At 45.8% G+C, this 19,703-nt stretch overlaps 1 protein-coding gene across 1 annotated transcript in view; it reads right to left on the reverse strand.

Annotated features, from left to right (window-relative positions):
• The window catches only part of CAPN8 (calpain 8), a 71,355-nt gene that overhangs the window by 42,986 nt on the left and 8,666 nt on the right, over nucleotides 1-19,703 (reverse strand). Inside the window, exon 2 of the mRNA XM_065936739.1 lies at nucleotides 18,559-18,628. Coding sequence (XP_065792811.1) covers nucleotides 18,559-18,628 — 70 coding nt within the window. The remainder of the gene's footprint in view (nucleotides 1-18,558; nucleotides 18,629-19,703) is intronic.

The following is a 19,703-nucleotide window of genomic DNA, read 5'->3' on the forward strand; positions in this document are numbered from 1 at the left end:
CTCCAATCCTCCTTGGAAAACATCTCAGGGAGGTTCCCTTCCTTCAGGTTTAGGGAGTATGTCTTGTATGTCAGTCACTATCACTCACCAGCACTTAGTAAGCATTGCTGGTGTAGGATACTGGGACAAGAGAGATGTAAAAGACATGATCCCTGCCTTCAGGAAGCCAGCAAGCTTAAAGGAGTCAAAACAGCATGGCTTTTGCCCTCAGAAAGCCTGGGTTTAAATTCTCAGGCCCCAATTAGCCTGCCAAGTAACGCGTAGCAATTCCTTAATTCTTATGATCTGTGGTTTTCTAATCTGTAAAATAGGTTTACGTCTCACAATTTATCGTACAGGATCATTTGAGCAAAAAGAACTTATTTGTAGCAACAGGGATGTTTAAACATAAACGGGAACTTCCAGTTGGGTAGAGAGGAAATCAGGACATAAAAAATAAAAAAGATGCACACGGATGTACATGTAACAGCAGACATATTTTTAGAGGGTCTCTTGCGTATCTTGATTAATGGTCCTCTGAGGGTAAGCCAGCTTCTCTCTACCCCAACCCCATTTACCAATACAGTTTCAGAGAGGGCAGAGAGGGATGAGCAATAAAAGGTGGGCTTTAAAACTCCAAAGCAAGGAGCAGGGGCCTGAATGGGGTGAGATGAGCCCAGAGGACGTCTCCTGGGCCCTCCCCACTGGGATTCAGAGAAAACCACTGTGGGGAAACTTCTACACCAGAGAGGGAGTGGGCAGCCTCCACAGAATTAAGAATATAGTGAGCCATGATGGACACAGGTGTTTGGCTGACTCTCAGAAAATCCCCCAAGTTCCCCTGTGGCCTCAACAAAAAAAGGGCAGAGGCCACCAGCATGCAGGCAGGAAGCAGGCTGAGCAAACCTGGCAGACACAGCTAGTCTGCACACAGGGCCCTAGCCAGCCGGGCCTCCTCACCATCTTGGGAAGGAGAGGGCAGAGGAGAGGGATCTGGAAGACTAAACAGTTACCCCAAGGGACCAAGCTACACCAAAGAAGGCTCTTTCAACTACAGGGTTGGACAAAGTTTCAGGCTGAACTGGACTACGTGTAGTTCCCCACTTCGCTAGGCAGGGCTCCTGAGGAAGATGAAAGCAGCTTTAGATCTCAGACATGTGCTAAGTGTCAAATCCAGAGACTCCAGAGAGGCTGCCTGAGATGAACTTTCAGGAAGTCTCCGGCGGTAAGCGACATTTCTACTCAGAAGCGACGACTCCAGTGGCCTTCCTAAGGCCAAACAGGAGCCTCTGCACCTCCTGGAATAGCAGCCGGGGGTTCTCAGGCTCTGTCTGTGGCAGTCACTTTCCTGGGTCAAAGGAAACGCGTCCAGGAACAGGTCACACTCACAGGGCAGACATGAGCCCCTACACCTGGCTCCCCTGCCCGGGTCCATTCAGCGTTAGCACTTCCCGATCTGGGTCACGTGTAAAGTGCCTGCACCTTCTTGGAACCTGCAGATGTACTGTGGGCTAAAAGAGTGTGCACATCCCGTCCCCAGTAAATCCCACCAAGTCCTGAGGCAGGTTAGTCCAATGGTTTCTGTGAGTTCTTACAAAATGGAAATGAGAGGAAAAGGCATTCCAGGCTCAGCCCTTCACCTTCCAAGAGTTTCCCTGAAATCGCATAAGTGTGCCCCCTCCGTTAGTGTTCCCCATAGCAGGAGAGTGCCTTCCTGCATTTGAACCTTTCGGGCTCTGCACTGGGTAAAGCAGGCATCTAGTCCCCACTTTCCAGACTCGTAACACTGAGGCCCTGAGCCGCTCAAGGTCAGTCAGTGTCAGAGTCAGGTCTAGCCCAGCAAGATGATTAGCTCACTGCATTCCCACACTCCGCGGAGCCCTCGGAATCCAAAGCAAATGGAATTATCCCACCATATGAAATGTTACTCCCTAAACACCTGAGCAAGAAGATCATTTGCAGGATTTCATGAAACTGATGAAAGTGACTTTGGAGACCTGCTCCTGAACCAAATCCAAAGAGAACCTGGCAGAGTGATAGCGGTGACAGCTAAGGAAGAGAAGATGGGGTTCCAGGCACAGTGGGCCCTGCAAGGGAACAGTGAGAGCTTCAGAGGATTGAAAATGGACCTTGGGGAAAGTGGGGAAGCCTTGAACGTTTCTATGATTCTGCATCAAAAGTCAAGGGAGTAGTGGAAGGTGTCACATCCCGTGGCCTTGTCTTTTTTTTTTTTTTTTTTTTCCAGAAAAAACACACCCCTCAAAAGTCAACAACTGGGACTTCCAGGGTGGTCTGCAGGTAAGACTCCGAGCTCTGAATGCAGGAGGCTGAGGTTTGATCCCTGGTCAAGGAACTAGATGCCGCATGCCTTAACTAAAGATTCTGTGTGCCACAATTAAGACCCAGTGCGGCCAAATAAATAAATAATATTTTTCTTTTAAAAAATCAACAATTGAAGCAATCTAAATGTCTATCAATAGATGACTGGTTATAAGAAGATGGGGGCCGATACATACAATGGAATACCATGCAGCCATTAAAAAGACTGAATTTTTGCCATTTGGTGGCTGCCAAGGTCTATTGAAAGGGAGAAATGGAGAGATATTAAATTGATATGAAATTTAAGTTGTCTAAGATTAATTCTAGAGATCTGCTATAGGACATACTATATCTGACATGGTGCCGATAGTTAACAATAGTCTATTGTGCACTTAACAGTTTAAGAGGGTAGATCTCATGTGAAATGTTCTTACCAGAAAAGTCAATAAAATGAAACAAAGGAACATGAGGAAACTTTTGGAGGTGAGAGATATTACTTTGATTGTGGTGATGGTTTCACAGGTGTATGCTGTCTCGAAGCTCATTAAACTGTATATGTTAAAAAAGAAAAAAAGAAAACTATAGTCATGGAGATCTAACATGGCCTTTTGGAAGTACCTGGATTTGTAAGGCCCGTGAAAGAAAAAGGATGAAAGGACAGTCCTTGTAGATCAAATAAAAACAAAAATCGGAAAAAGAAGCCAACAGTTGATTCATTCTAAGATCTAGCACAAAACTGCAGTTATGACATGAGTGCTGCAAAAATCTAAGAAAACATTTTTCAGAATTTTTTGTATCATTTTTCAAAGTGGCATAAACCAAAACTTTTTAGACACCATTTACCAATGAAGGTGGGCCTCTTCTGATACAGCTCATCCTCATATAATGAAGGTTTCTCGTCTTGCAGCTTGTCCATCGAAGGGTGTTTCCACTTTCTCCACTACTATAGTACATCTAGTAGAACTTGCCCCTTGATGACAAGCTTCCACATGGCCCCACTGCCCAGGACCAGAGCCCCAAATTCTTCCCCCAGCATCACGGCCCTGCACCATCTAGCGGCTCCCTGCTTTCCATCCCCAGCCTTTGCATTCCTACTCCCTCTGGGCTGCAGCCCCACCACTTTCCTTCAAGTCCTCCCTGGTGTCCCGCTTTTCCTAGATGAAGGACCCTTGCTTATACTCCTTCTATTACCTGAAAACCTCCTCACTGGGAGAGGAGACACGGTGCCAGTTTGTTCAAAGAAGACACTTAATATGAGTAAAATGAAGGAATGAGCTGTGAAAGTTCTTCCTGATTCTGACAGATTCAAATGTCTGTTAAGACATACATCCCTTCTCTCTTGGGAGCATCCCACTGTCAACCACCCCTGGATCTGCCACCTAATCCCCACCTCCTGCTGTACCTGTAAATTAAGAACCTACCACGCCTTACTGGCATATCTTCTTCACTTTATGGTTGCGTTAGAGCAAAGTACCATTGTTCTGGAAGCAGGATGCCAGAGCACATCAACCCCTAATATTTTGAATATCCAGAAGCAGGGGGTGGAATACTGGGGTCACTCTTGGAGGAATATCACCAATACATGTTCCAGGACTGGCCCCTAAAATCCAATCGGTATTTTCCTGAACAATGGTGGCATGACTCCTTATGGCAAGTATAATTTTTACATCCTCAAAATCACTCCTTTCAAGCTGCATTATATATAATAAAGCACACTAAATAATCCACTTCTGCGGCTCCCCCCATAGGTCAGCTCCCATCTCCACTCCTGGTTCCCATGACTACCCAGCCCTCACATCTGACAGCAGAGCTGGGCACCCAAGGCAGCTAGAACCCATCACTACATTCGGCAGAGGGTAATTCTGGGCGAGGGGATGGGGGTGGGGGTGGGGGTGGGGTGGGGTTCTTCAGTTTCCAGGAGCTCAGAGCATCCCAGAGAGTTAATGCAGCATCAAAAAAGAAGAAGAAAATGGGAAAGGTTGGCAGGTCATCTTTTGAGTCAGAGGCCATCTTGCTTTACCTTCAAAGTGATCAGTGGGGAAGAAGAAAGAAAATTCTTCACAGGTGAGGGAACGTATTTAAATGATTTCAGAATTTCTTTCTAGTTGTTCAGGGAGCCACCCCCCCAAGGCCAATTCTCATCTAATTTCTCCTATTGTTGAAGGAATAAGGTTGATAACATGAAACTGCTTGAGGCCATCCTATCCCCAAACCCCCTGCTTCAAATCATAACTTTAATGCTATTTAGAAGGGGAAATTTCTTATATAGATTATAAAAATGAAATTGATTCCAAGGAGGGGAAAAAATCAGTAAGTAAATACATTTGGGGCTTATGTAAATACATCTCAGAGCGAGTTTCCAGGAACTGGTTTGCTTACTGAGTTTAATTATAATACCCTTTGGATTCAAACGCCAGAAGCCAGGTTCCAATGGAGAGAGAAATAAAAAGATAAGTGGTAAAGATTCATCACAAGCTCTGGCCAAGGCTGAAGCACAATGAGGTAAAAAGTGATCCTTCACTGTTTGTGCTGAGGCAGAATAAGCACGCGTGCATGCTAAGTCGCTTCAGTCGTGTCCTACTCTTTGCAACCCCAGGGACTGTAGCCCACCAGGCTCCTCTGTCCATGGAATTCTCCAGGGGTTGCCATGTCCTCCTACAGGGGATTTTCCTGACTCAGGGATGGAACCTGCTTCTCTTACATCTCCTGCATTGGCAGCCAGGTTCTTTACCACAAGTGCCACCTAGGAAGCCTGAAGCAGAGTACATGGCTTATCAAACGCCTAATTCCAAAAACAATGGTAAACAGTGTGGCACCCCCAAATCCGTCCTGGGATCCTCAGGCTTCCAAATGTACACATGGGTCCTCAAAGTGCGACAAACATGAAGCACAGCCTAAAGGAGAGTCTCCACAGCAAGACGAGGATGGCCTTTCACATATTAAAACATAAGGTGAAAGGAGTTCCCTGAAAGTCCAGTGGTTAAGACACGGTGCTTTCACTGCAGGGGGCACGGGTTCAATCCCCACTTGGGGAACTAAGATCCCACACGCCACGCAGCACAGCCAAGAAACAAACAAACAAGACAGCAGGTAAGTGAGCTCAGATATAAAGCGCCTGGAGCCCAGTAGGGTGTTGTCAACAGAAAACAAGGCATTTTTATGCTGGGGAAACATCCTGAGTACAGTGGCTAAGAGCAAAAAGATGCAAAAAGAGACAGAAAGGAATCAAAGCTCTTAGGAGGAGGGGCAGAGGTGACCCTGGCCAGGTTGCTGGGCAGGGGGCCACAGAGAAAGCAATTTCCAGCAGCAGCCAGGGCAGGCGTGCCTGGGGCTGGTCTACAAGAGAATAGTGTTTCTTCAAAGACGAGAGTAAGGACGGTGAGCAGCAGTTCAAGAGGCTCGGCAGGGTAAGACGTGACTAGAATGCAGGAAGTCCAAAGGGCCAATGGCATGACTCAAACCCAGTAGGGCCATGGTGTAGACAAAAGAGGATAAACCAGTCACAACTGGCTTGCAGATCTGCTGGGCTTGGGCAGTGCTGGCCGGCATAGTGATGCGCGTGTCTGAATTGGGAGGTTTCACATAAACAACCAGATTTCTAGCTTCTCTGAAAAACTACCAAATCCAGCCAAAATTCCTCTAGTCATTCTACAAATATTCATTAAGCACCTACACTGTGCCAAGCAATATTCTAGGCCCTAAGGATATAACAGTGGTGGGGAGGGGGTGGAAATCTTCCATGTGATGGAGTTTCCATTTTAGTGGGAAAGACAAGCTAAATAAATCCACATGCCAGGTGGTTACATATGCCATGAAGGAAAAGGAAGCCAGGTGGGATGAGTGAGAGTCACGAAGGGGCTGCATTTGAAGGTGGGGCAGTCGGGGTTAGCCTCCTGGTTCCTTGGGTACCGTCCAATTCAAGCTGGGGGATGGCTCCCTGTCATGGAGGGCATGGTCTCCAGCTTGCCACAGTCCCCACTGCTCACTCCTGTTACCTACTCCTGGCCTAGAGGAGCAGGCAAAAGGGCAAGATGGCAAGCGGGAGGTGACAGGAACTGACCGGGCCAGGAGAAAGTCCCTGAAAGAGACGGGCATCTGGGAAGGGCTTGTAAAATGGCTTAAACCGGGGCAATGGAGACACTGCTTGTTCTCCATCTTCAATCAGTGTAGCCTCTTAGAACAAAGGAAGCATCTGTCCTTCCTCTGGTGAGTGGGTGGCATGGATTTGCTTCCGGGAGGACCAGGTCTTGTTGGAGGAGAGAGCAGAGGAGGGGAAAGGAGGACCCATGTATCTGTCCTGCGGGTGATGGGAACCAGAGGTATAACCTGTGAACCGCAGCTCGGATGCGCCTGCGGAAGCTTCTAGTAAACGCCCCCCGGCTGAACCAAACTCCACGGAGGCCCAAGCACAGCCGGCAGCTTTATGCTTCCTGCTCCTGCACCAGCTGGTCTCCACCTCAGCTCCTTCCTCTCGGTGAGGAGCCCCCCGCACGTGGCACACAGAGGCTGCCTGCAGGCTTGGGGACCCGATGTAGCATCCTCAGGGCTCGGTCAACTACACCGCCTGCAGCAGGCCCCCGGTCTTCTGGAGTGATGCCCTTTGACCGGCCTCATTGAAGGGAGCAGGGGTGTGCCCGCTAAGAAGCCAGAGAGGGTGGAAGGAACCCAAGACTCACAGCTGGTGCCTGATGGGGAAACTGTCCTTGCGCCCTGGGGTGTCTGAATGTGGGAACCTAACCCGGGGATGGGAGTTCCCTGGGGCACAGAGTCAGGTCTTAACAGTGGGGGTCCTACTGTTACATCCTACAGTCCGTGGATGACGCTACAATTACGGTCCTCTAAAAATATAGGACAGAAGTATTGGGTTGGCCAAAAAGTTCGTTCGGGGTTTTCCGTAAGGTGCTACAGAAAAATCTGAACGAACTTTTTGGCCCACCCAATGTGTCTGCCACCACCTCTCTGAGCAGGAATCAGCCACACTCTGAACTGGGTTTTCAGACCCAAACCTTAAGCTGCTCAGCCAAGGTGGAGCTCAACAAGCACTTCCCCCACCAGCTGGGACCACTTGCCACCTCCTTATCAGTTTAGTAACCTCCAGGGTGAGAGGTGGTCTCCCTAGGGACTCAGAGGCTGGCCTGCACTTTTTGCATCTCTCTTAGAAAGTGAGGGACAGTCAGAATATCTCTTAGTAAAACTGAAGGGCACTGACAAAATTCCCTTTGCTGCAAAAAGAAATCTACCCCTGGTAGAGGCAGCCTAACATCCTAGTAATGCAGAGTTCTTAATCTTTCCTATGTCTGGACCCTTGGGCAGCTTAGTGAAATCAAGATCTGATCCCAGGATAATGTGTCTAAATGGATAAAGTAAAATATAGGACTACAGAAACTATATTGAAACAATTATTGAAATATTTTTTAAATTATAGTAAGGTTTCTACTTCTTTATTAATATTCTATATAAAAGATTTGGAGTGGGGTCTAATAAACAGCTTAATTATGAAGTAATGATGAATATAAGTGGTATTTTGAGATATTTGCAACAATCGTAATGTAATATGAATATGATCCATGATTTCTATTACCGTGCTTCATTACTTGCATTCATACCAAAAGGAAATAAGTTAGTGAGGGTTAGTGTAACTAAAGATGTAAGAGTACAATTCTTTCATGCTCTTAAGATTCTGTTCTACATACAAATCCTCCTTAATACATTGGTTCAAATTCATACTAAAGTGTAAATGGTTGCCCTGGACCCTTTTCTCAGAGTGGATGAGACAGTGGTGTTAGTGGGACCAAACATGAGGACACTAAGCACTAGGGATCAAATAGAAGGGAAAGATACTTCACAAAGAAGGCAAATCACTGAAAGCAGGAGAAGACCATTAACAAAAGCAAATTTCTCCTTGTCACTTAATGACTGGGCTACAAGTTACAGTCATCTTCAGAAGTCTAACCCTGTACTCTCCAGAACCAATGAGGGAGTCTGGTGCCTTTGAGTTCTCTGAGCCTTCCCTGGATTGCTCATTAAAAATAACTAGTGAATTGACTTACTTTGCCCCAGCCCTCAAAGGATGCTACTGATCAAAAGGTATCAAGAAAAATGCCTCTGAAGATGCTGACACCAGCCCCAACTGCTGAGGGCTGTGGGGGCCCGGCCTCTGTTCCAGGAGAGCAGGCCTTTCTTGGTGGGGGGAGTGTGGCTCACAGAGAAAAATCAATGCAAGGGTTGCATCAGAGAAGGTGCCTGGACTTAGGTGTCCTTGTTCACTCTTTTTTGTCTATAGAGACAAGTGAAACCAGCCAGTTATTCCTTTTTTGAAACAAAAATATCAAATATAAAAACCCTACTCGATAAATACAACAAAGATAAAAAAGACATCAATTTCATAAAGGTGGAGAGAAAAACCAAGTCACTAGAGAAAGAAAGAGATAAGTACACATGAACACACACAGAGAGAGGAGACAGAGGGTGGAAAATAGCAGGATAAAGAGAGAAACCCCAATACTCACCAAACCCTTCAAAGAAAAGCTTAGCTCCCTCACTAATCCTGCTCTGCATGGAAAATAAACCACCACTAGATCAAAAGCCTGGATAAACATTGTTTCACATTTGTTATTCAGAAAGCACTCTAATTGCTATCTAAATTCTGCAAGTCTGTTTCTCCTTTGTTAAGGAAAAAAATCTGCTCCTCATTCCTGAAAGCAGCAGGGCATAAAAGATACCCAAAGATACATAAAGTCCTGTTGCATTTTCACAACTGTAGGCATAAGTGATACCCTCTCTCAATGTTTCCCCACCTGAGAATGCAGTTTGGTGAGGGTGGTGGGCCTGCATGGTTCTGCTGAGCCTGGAGAGACAAGCTGACTCAGAGCAGTATCCTCCCTTGGGGGCCACAAGATCCAGCAAGCAGAAGGAGCTGGCTTCCTCCCCGTGTTCCTTTACTCACAGCCACTGCAGGGCCTTGGGACAATGTCATTCCGGACGTCCCTGGGACATAAGTACTTTCAGTGATCTGAGGATAGATAAGCCAACAAGCTGGTTTGCATAAACTTTGAAATCCTTCAAAAATAAAGATGACCCACAAACTGCAAAACAATTAAACCAAAGAAACTCTCGCACTGTTAAGAAAGTTCTAGGACCCACAACAGGTTTCCCAACCTGGGTATCTGGCAAAGGGATTGAGAACCCCAGAAAATTTGACTTTGGAGGCCAGTGGGATTTGATTACAGAACTTACACAGGGCTGGGGAAACAGACTCTTGGAGTGCACAAACAAAATCTTGTGCACACGAGGACCCAGGAAAATTCAGTCACAAGAGACTGACCCAGACTTGCCTGTGAGTGTCCAGGAGTCTCCAGTGGAGGTGTGGGTCAGCAGTGGCCTGCTGCAGGGTCAGGGGCACTGAGTGTAGCAGTGCATGCATGGGACCTTTAGAAGGGGTCACGATTATCTTCATCACCTCCATCTCAGGTCAGACAACAGGGAGGGAACACAGCCCTGCCCATCAACAGAAAACTGGATTAAAGATTTACTGAGCATGGCCCCACCCATCAGAACAAGAGCCAGTTTCCCCCATAGTCAGTCTCTCCCATCAGGAAGCTTCCATAAGCCTCTTATCCTTATCATCAGAGGGTGGACAGAATGAAAACCACAATCACAGAAAACTAATCAAACTGATCACATGGACTACAGTCTTGTATAACAATGAAACTATGAGCCAGGCCCTGTAGGGCCACCCAAGACAAACAGGCCATGGTGGAAAGTTCTGACAAAATGTGGTCCGCTGGAGAGGGAAATGGCAAACCACTTTGGTGTTCTTGCCTTGAGAACCCCACAAACAGTATGAAAAGGCAAAAAGATATGACACTGGAAAGATGAACTCCCCAGGTCGGTAGGTGCTCAGTATGCTACTGGAGATTAGTGGAGAAATAACTCCAGAAAGAATGAAGAGATGGAGTCAAAGCGAAAACAATGCCCATTTGTGGATGTGATTGGTGACGGAAGTAAAGTCTGATGCTGTAAAGAGCAATACTGCAAAGGAACCTGGAATGTTAGGTCTATGAATCAAGGTAAATTAGAAGTGATCAAACAGGAGATGGCAAGAGTGAACGTCAACATTTTAGGAATCAGTGAACTGGAATGGGTGAATTTAATTCAGATGAGCATTATATCTACTACTGTGGGCAACAATCCCTTAGAAGAAACGGAGTAGCCCTCAGAGTTAACAGAAGAGTCTGAAATGCAGTACTTGGATGTAATCTCAAAAATGAAAGAATGCTCTCTCCTCATTTCCAAGGCAAACCATTCAATATCACAGTAATCCAAGCCTATGCCCCAACCAGTAATGCTGAAGAAGCAGAAGTTAAACAGTTCTATGAAGATGTACAAGACCTTCTAGAACTAACACCAAAAAAAAGATGTCCTTTTCATCATAGGGGACTGGAATGCAAAAGTAGGAAGAAACACCTTGAGTAACAGGCAAACTTGGCCCTGGAGTACAAAATTAAGCAGGGCAAAGGCTAACAGAGTTTTGCCAAGAGAACTCACTGGTCATAGCAAACACCCTCTTCCAACAACACAAGAGAAGACTCTACACATGGACATCACCAGATGGTCAATACTGAAATCAGATTGATTATATTCTTTGCAGCTGAAGATGGAGAGGCTTTATACAGTTAGCAAAAACAAGACTGGGAGCTGACTGTGGCTCAGATCATGAACTGCTTATTGCCAAATTCAGACTTAAATTGAAGAAAGTAGGGAATACCACTAGACCATTCAGGTATGACCTAAATCAAATCCCTTATGCTTTATATAGTGGAAGTAACAAACAGATTCAAGGGATTAGATTTAATAGACAGAAGGCCTGAAGAACTAAGAACAGAGGTTTGTGACATTGTACAGGAAGCAGTGATCAAGACCTTCCCCAAGAAAAAGAAATGCAAAAAGGCAAAATGGTTGTCTGAGGAGGCCTTACAAATAACTGAGAAAAGAAGAGAAGCTAACGGCAAAGGAGAAAAGGAAAGATATTCCCATTTGAATACAGAGTTCCAAAGAATAGCAAGGAGAGATAAGAAAGACTCCTTCAGTGATCAATGCAAAGAAATAGAGGAAAACAACAGAATGGGGGGGCGGGGGGAAACAGAATGGGAAAGACTAGAGATCTCTTCAAGAAAATTAGAGACATCAAGGGAATATTTCATGCAAAGTGGGACACAATAAAGGACAGAAATGGTATGGACCTAACAGAAGCAGAAAATATTAAGAAGAGGTGGCAAGAATACACAGAACTATACAAAAAAGATCTTCACGACCCAGATAACCACAATGGTGTGATCACTCACCTAGAGCCAGACATCCAGGAATGCGAAGTCAAATGAGCCTTAGGAAACATCACTATGAACAAAGCTAGTGGAGGTGATGGAATTCCAGTTGAGCTATTTCAAATCCTAAAAGATGATGCTGTGAAAGTGCTGCACTCAATATGTCAGCAAATTTGGAAAACTCAGCAGGGGTCACAGGACAGTCAGTTTTCATTCCAGTCCCATAGAAAGGCAATGCCAAAGAATGTTCAAACTACCGCACAGTTGTACTCATCTCACATGCTGGCAAAGTAATGCTCAAAATTCTCCAAGCTAGGCTTCGACAGTACGTTAACCATGAACTTCCAGATGTTCAAGCTGGATTTAGGAAAGGCAGAGGAACCAGAGATCAAACTGCCAACATCCGTTGGATCATTGAAAAAGCAAGAGAATTTCAGAAAAACACATACTTCTGCTTTATTGATTATGCCAAAGTCTTTGACTGTGTAGATCACAACAAACTGTGGAAAATTCTTCAAGAGATGGGAATACCAGACTCCTGACCTGCCTCCTGAGAAATCTATATGCAGGTCAAGAAACAACAATTAGAACTGAACATGGAACAACAGACTGGTTCCAAATTGGGGAAGGAGTATGTCAAGGCTGTATATTGTCACCCTGCTTATTTAACTTATATGCAGATTACATCATGAGAAATGCTGGGCTGGAGGAAGCACAAGCTGGAATCAAGATTGCTGGGAGAAATATCAGTAACCTCAGATACACAGATGATACCACCCTTGTGGAAGAAAGTGAAGAGGAAGAGAAGAGCCTCTTGATGAAAGTGAAAGAGGAGAGTGAAAAAGTTGGCTTAAAACTCAACATTTAAAAAAGTAAGATCATGGCATCCAGTCCCATCACTTCATGGCAAATAAATGGGGAAACAATGGAAACAGTGAGAGACTTTATTTTCTTGGGTTCTAAAATCACTGCAGATGGTGGCTGCAGTCATGAAATTAAAAGATGTTTGTTCCTTGAAAGGAAAGTTATGACCAACCTAGACAGTATATTAAAAAGCAGAGACATTACTTTGCCCACAAAGGTCTGTCTAGTCAAAGCTATGGTTTTTCCAGTAGTCATGTATGGATGTGAGAGTTGGAACGTAAAGAAGGCTGAGTACTTAAGGACTGATGCTTTTGAATGGTGGTGTTGGAGAAGACTCTTGAGAGTCCCTTTGACTGCAAGGAGATCCACCCAGTCCATCCTAAAGGAAATCAGTCCTGAATATTCATTGGAAGGATTGATGTTGAAGCTGAAGCTCCAATACTTTGGCCACCTGATGCAAAGAAATGACTCATTGGAAAAGACCCTGATGCTGGGAAAGATTGAAGGCAGCAGGAGAAGGGGAAGATATAGGATGAGATGGTTGGATGGCATCACCAACTTGATGGACATGAGTTTGAGCAAGCTTTGGGAGTTGATGATAGACAGTGAAGTCCTGCGTGCTGCAGTCCACAGGGTCACAAAAAGTCAGACACGACTGAGTGACTGAACTGAACTGAAAAATAAAGACATGTTGTCAACTTCAGGATGAGATTTTTTTATTCCAAATATATTCCAAATGCCTGATCCGGCCTGACTGCTAAGAGTGATATTGGCAATAAAGGAAGAAAAAATACAAGTAGCCTCTGATTTAGGCTACCCTGTTTTCATGATTTAATAATGATACAAAGCAAAGGTTTGAGGAAACAAATCAGATGTAAGTAAACATTCATGGAGCCCTGCTACACCCCCAGGCACAGTGGATTATAGAGACGCAGAAGAGAATCAGTCCCACGGTGCATACAGGCTGGGCACCCAAGGTTATTACATCCACTTCTGCTCCTACTTACTGCCTACTACGGGAGGACAAGGAACCGTGTTAATTCCCTACCCATCACAACCACCAGGCAGGCTGGGTTTGACTATATCCCCACTCTACAGCTGTGCTAACTGAAGTGGTGAGGCCACAGGCAGACTGTGAAGACCCAGGTCTCCCTGCAGGGCTCTGCACTCCAGCTGTGAACGAGGCACTGCCGGTGGCAGATTCAGAGAAAGAGGAGAACGGCCCTTGGGGAGGAGCATTTCCTGGAGAGCTGCAGGGTGGTGGATTCCAGGGCGGGGGCTGGGGGTGGGGAGAGAAGAGGGCAGGACCAATGAGTCAGAAGGGCAGGGGTGACCTGGGGTGGGGAGAGCACAGTGTGGCCAGACCTGGTGCCTGCCAGCCCACTGATACACTGAAGTAGGCTTTCTCCATTCTGGCAGCCCACTGCCACCTCCTTTCGGAGAAGTGTTTTGGGGGAAGGCCTGCAGTCACAAGAGCAAGCCCATGACCCAGGCTAAACCAACCGTAGAGTCCCTCACCCCACCGACTGAAAGACCCCAAGGAGTGGGCAAAGAACCCAACCACCAGACCAGAGACTTTTTCTGAGATTAAACCAAAGCTGGTTCACGATCGTACCAAGTTAACATCTGGAACCTTAGTGGTCATCTCTTCCGCTGCTTGGAGCCTGCTTGGCCTGGGAGAGGGTGGAGCAGACACAGAGAGACCAGCGGAGACATGACAGGCAGAGAGAGCTCCAGGAACATCTGGATCCCTGGACCCAGCCTTCCCCAGGCCAGCGCTACCCTTCCTTTCCCATGGTCCAGGGGGATGAGCCAACAACTTCTTTTTCCTTAAGCTGACTGAGTTGGACTTCTGAAGCCAGTGACCAAAGGAGTTCTTGCCAGTGCATGGTCATGACATATTGCATCAGGTGAATGAAGCCAGAAACAGGAACTTCATGGTGGGACAGGATCTATTTCTGTGGCCTCAGAGGGACACACATGGGTCAACAAGAGAGAGACAGACAGTGTGGGGACAAACAGCAGAGGGACCGGAGAGGTGCCAGCAGTTCCCTGGGCGATGCACCAGCCATGAGCCTTCGCTGGAAATGGATACCATAGACATACTCTACAGGGAATCCTACACTTAACAACTTACTCGCTCATGATAAGGTGAGGCCCCGAGATCCCCTCATACTGGAGGGACACTGCGTGAGTGGCCCTTGCCAAATCTGGTGAGTGTGGGCTCTGCCAGGAAGACATGGAAAGGCTGAGGCTGAGGGGGACCCTTTCTTAGTGCACCGAGATGATGAGTGCCAGGCCTGAAGATCCAGGGAGGGCTTCTGTCAAGGGGCTGTTTCATCACCAGATCCCTAGTTGATTATGTGTGTGAAGGCAAACCGCCCTGTCCTCCAGCAGAGACTGAGTCACCCAACAAAACGCATACGACACTGTGAGTAATTATCTGGAGCAACTGAATGTTTAGCATTGCAGACTTCCCAGTCTTTTATCCTATAATGATGACTCCAAAGAAAGTTAGCTCCTGGACTTCGCATAAGCACAGACTCTGGTGAGAGCCAAAGATTCACAAGGTAAGGACTCACATGAAGTTCTTGCAAGAGTTAGATTTTATATATATATATATTATATTATATTAATATGAAGATGATGATATTAATATATATATTATATTAATATATACTATATTAAAACAGTTATCAAAATACATTTTTAAAATTAAGATAGAGTAAGATTCATGCCTCTTAACATTCTACATAAAAGTTTTGGAGTGGCACCTCATAAGCAGCATAATTATGAGGTAATGATGAGTATAAGTGGTATTTTGAGATATTTACAACAATTGTAATGTTAACAGGAATATAATCCATGATTTCTATTACTGTGCTTCATTGCCTGCATTCATAACAAAAGGAAATAAGTTAGTAACTAAGATGTAATGGTACAGTTCTTTCATGCTCTAGAAATAATACTCAACACACAGAGGCTCCTAGAACCCACTGACTCAAATTACACTGAAGTGTAAATGGTTGTCCTGGGCCCTTTCTCAGAGTAGATAAGACAATGATGATAGTCAGACTGATCAAATAGAAGGGAGAGATATTCCACAATGACTGAAGCAGCCAAACTCCACACCTGCTGACAAACACCCTTGCACACACAAGGACATTCACTGCAACATTTAATTTAATAGCAGGAGAGAGAAAATAACTCAAGTGTCCATGGATAGGAGACAGGCTAAATCAACGGTGGTACATCACACAATGGACTGCAATATTCTGAGTGGTCACAGAAGAACAAAGCTCAGTCGGACTTCCCTGGCAGTCCAGTAGGTAAGACTTTGAGTTTTCACTGAAGGGGGTGTGGGTTTGATCCCTGGTTTAGGAACTAAGATCTCACATACCATGAGGTGGAGCCAAAAGATAAATAAAAATGGAAAAAAAAAAAAAAGAATGAAGCCCTTCATACACTCACTTGGAAAGATCTCCAAGACATTTTATTAAGTGAAATAATGACAAATAATGGCAAGGTGCCAAATAGTATTTACTGAATGCTATCTTCAAGGCAAAAAAGAGATACACATTAGAATATGTTTTAAGATTTGCTTGAATTTGAATAAAGAAATACCGGATGGACTTTAAAACGGTTGCAGGGAAACAGAATAGATGGAGATAGATGGGAAGCCAAATTTTCACTCTGGACCTTTCAGTTTTCATTTTTGAACAGTGTGTACTCAAAATAAAAGTAAAATAACAGTGACACAAAGCTGTGTAAAGGACATCATTTTCATTATATAGATAAACTGTAAAAAAGTAACAATAATATTTAAAATCTGCATTAGACCCCACTGCGCTGTGTTGGATTCTGTCAAGCCTGCAAGGCACTGGGCAAGCATTAATCCCTGTCACTCCCTGACAGGTGCCACGTAACACCACCTCTTAATCTCTCCATGGTCCACCCACTGTTAAAGCCGCCAGGCCCGTCTCATAGTCCACACGGATTGCTGTCATGCAGCTCCCGGCATTCACCCTGGGGCCAAGTTGCAGGCCCAGCACCCAGGTACCCACTTCGATGCTTGTTGCAGCTCCATCTGGTCCACAGGCCCTCTGGCCCCATACCAAGCACCCTTCAGGAAATTGGACTCAACAAGCCTTTCCGCTCTGTTCATTAAAATCCACCAAGGCAGCGTCGGGCTAACCCAGGGCGGCCTCCACAGCGTCGCCCCAGCACTTTGATGTGAGTTGGATTTGGGGAGTCGGGTTCATTTCCTGCTCCTCCAGCCGCTGGCTCCATCAGCAGCACACGCTCACCATGGTAACGCTCTGGCCTCTTTTGGGAAACTCTCCTTCCTCCGAGCTTAAAACTATTCAAAGGAGGATCTCTCCAAGTTAATCAATTAAAAGACACTAAATACCTTTCCCAAAGTCAACCCATCTACAACAAGAAGTTGTTAAAAGCATAAATGTGAAGTTGTGTTTCCCTGAGATGCATGCTATATTAGGTTAAACATTTCGCTTGAAGTAAAAAGGCACAGTACACTTACCAGAGCAAGAAACTGTCAGAACACAAGCCCTCTGGGAGCCCTCACCTCACTCAAAGGCTGAGGACACGGAGGCTGTGGCTCTCAGGGACTGCGGCACACGTCTATGTGGCACCCGAATGGTTCTCAGTGCTTTGTACTCACGCTCCATGAGCTCTGGCTAAGGGGATATTTGCTATACTCATTAATGGAGAGACCATTGGAAGCATTTAAAATGAATGCCAGCAGTTTTCAAAATCATAGAGGGTTTCCAGCAGGCTGAAGAGAACAGGTTTGCAGTGCAAGGAGAAAAAAGACGGAGGGGAAATCTCCGGAAAGATAAAGGGCGATGGGGCCACGTGGATGCGGAGATTTTGTTTGTTTGGCTGACTTTCAAGCAAGCAGGATTTGTTTCCTCCTGTCTTCGTTTCCAGTTCTATATCCTGCAGCTGTCACCGGCTGGCCGTTTGGAAAGCCGGCGAATTCAATTCAGGGCCATGTTGTCCCTAAACTGTCAGTGTTGTCCAACTCAATGCAGAAACCGTGAGATCCTGGGATCAGGAGGGCTTATGAGATCAACAACGCTAATCTGCTATCAAACAGAACCTTGGTTTCCAACACTTAAGGCTAGAACTTAAAAAACAAAAATATTCCTTTAACTTAACTGTGCCTGATTTGGAGGAAATATGAAAGATTGGAAAGTGAAGGTTCTTAATACCATGATTCCTGGCCTAGGAAAGAAAGCTTGGATGCAAAGATAGGATTTTTGTTTTCTTACTCATGAAAAAAGCATCTATTGTGACAGCAGGTGGCGCTAGTGGTGAAGAATCCGCCTGCAATGCAGAAGACATAAGGGACTCGGGTTTGATCCCTGGGTGGAGAAGATCCCCAGGAGGAGGAAACGGCAACCCACTCCAGTATTCTTACCTGGAGACTCTCACGGATGGAGGAGCCTTGGACAGAGTCCAAGGGGTCACAAAGAGTTGAACATGACTAAAGCGACTTAGACACCTAATTGTATACATGTGGCCACTCCACAAGACGAATCATGTCCACTTACAGGAAACTATTATCAACACACAGCACAAGGACTCCCCCACTGGTTCAGTGGCTAAAACTTCCTACTCCCAATGCTGGAGGCCCACGTCTGATCCCTGGTCAGGGAGCTAGATCCCACGTGCTGCAACTGAGAGTTTGCATGCCACAACTAAAAGATGCAGCATGCTGCAACGAAAACCTGAAGCAGTCAGATAAATAAATATTAAAAAAAAAAAAATACTAGCACAGTTATCTACTGTATGCCTATAATCCTAGCTTGTGATTATAAATCTAGCATTAAAAAGGGTTAAATGAGCATATGGAAAATCTCTTGGTTAAAAAGAACCAAAGGGAGTTCCAGTATTCCAGACCCAGAGTGGAGAGTGTAGTCTCAAAGACCATCGAGGTAAGTGACAGACCTAAGGTAGACGGTCAAGTCTAACAGCGTAATCTGATGTTACTCATTACACACACACCTGCCCTCTCCCAAAACAAACAGGACTCTCCCCAGTGACTCACCCAGGGCACCCTGACAGATGTCTGTGCGCGTGGCTCCTCCAACGATAAACTGAGGGCTGGGGCACAATTCCTGGAAACAATCGGGGACAAAACACAAGTCACAAAGATGCCCAGTGATGGTGGCACCAAGGGTGAAGGAGCTTGATGGTCACAAAATTCATGGAAGAAACCCAAGGGATCATCTATTGCACGTACCACATTTTATCACTGAGGATTCTGAAGCCCAGAGAAGGCAGGAGAGCTGCCCACAGTCCCACAGCCAGGGGTGGCAAAGCAGGCGTTGGAGCCCACAGCTCCCCTTGTGAGCAGGTTTTTTATCACTATACATACGGTGTGGTGTGTGGGTGTGAAGGCGGGGAGGCAGGAGAAAGGCAAAGGCTAAGATAATGACAGGATGAAACGTGATCTCACCATTGGGACAACACCCCTATTTTTAGGGAGAGGATGAGGCTAATGTTTAGCACTCTAAGAAAATGCTCTGCACCCTGAGGACACTCATTAAACACTTGACCCAGTGATGGTGACCCTGTGTGCTGATGGAAACACTGAGGCTTCAGGAAGTGTCCTGTCCAGAGAGGAGAACTCAACCTCACTCCCACATCTGACCTGCACTCTGCCGCCTTCCTGCTCAGCTATCTGAGTGGCACTTGTCACAGGCAAGCTCGTGGCCCTGGAGCTCTATTAGGGCACAAGAAGGCATCCTGTGGGCCTGCTTTCTTCCTGGATGTTTAGCAAGGATGTACATCCAGCAAGGATGCACTCAGCACCTGTTCCATACACGGTACTAGGTGCACCATATCGGGCAGGGGAAAGATGGGAGCATGGTGACACAGAGGGAAAGAACACACGTGGTTCTTGGCCTCAAAGTGCTTTCAGCCTGCGTGGGAAACCAAAATAGACATCCATGACAAAAATCAGAGGCAAGGGACTTCCCTGGCGGGCCAGTGGTTAGGACTCTGCGCTTCCACCGTAGGGGGCTCGGGCTGGATCCCTGGTTGGGGAACTAAGATCCCGCAGGCTATGCAACATGGCCAAAAAAGAAACAATAAATAAAATTTTTCTTTAAAAAAAAATCAGAGGAAAAGCCGAGTGCCTAATACTGGAATGTAGACCACAGAAAACAAAAGGAGAAAAGGGAGAAAGGC

The sequence above is a fragment of the Muntiacus reevesi genome, chromosome 5 (assembly GCF_963930625.1).
Source record: "Muntiacus reevesi chromosome 5, mMunRee1.1, whole genome shotgun sequence".
NCBI classification, from domain to species: Eukaryota; Metazoa; Chordata; class Mammalia; order Artiodactyla; family Cervidae; genus Muntiacus; species Muntiacus reevesi.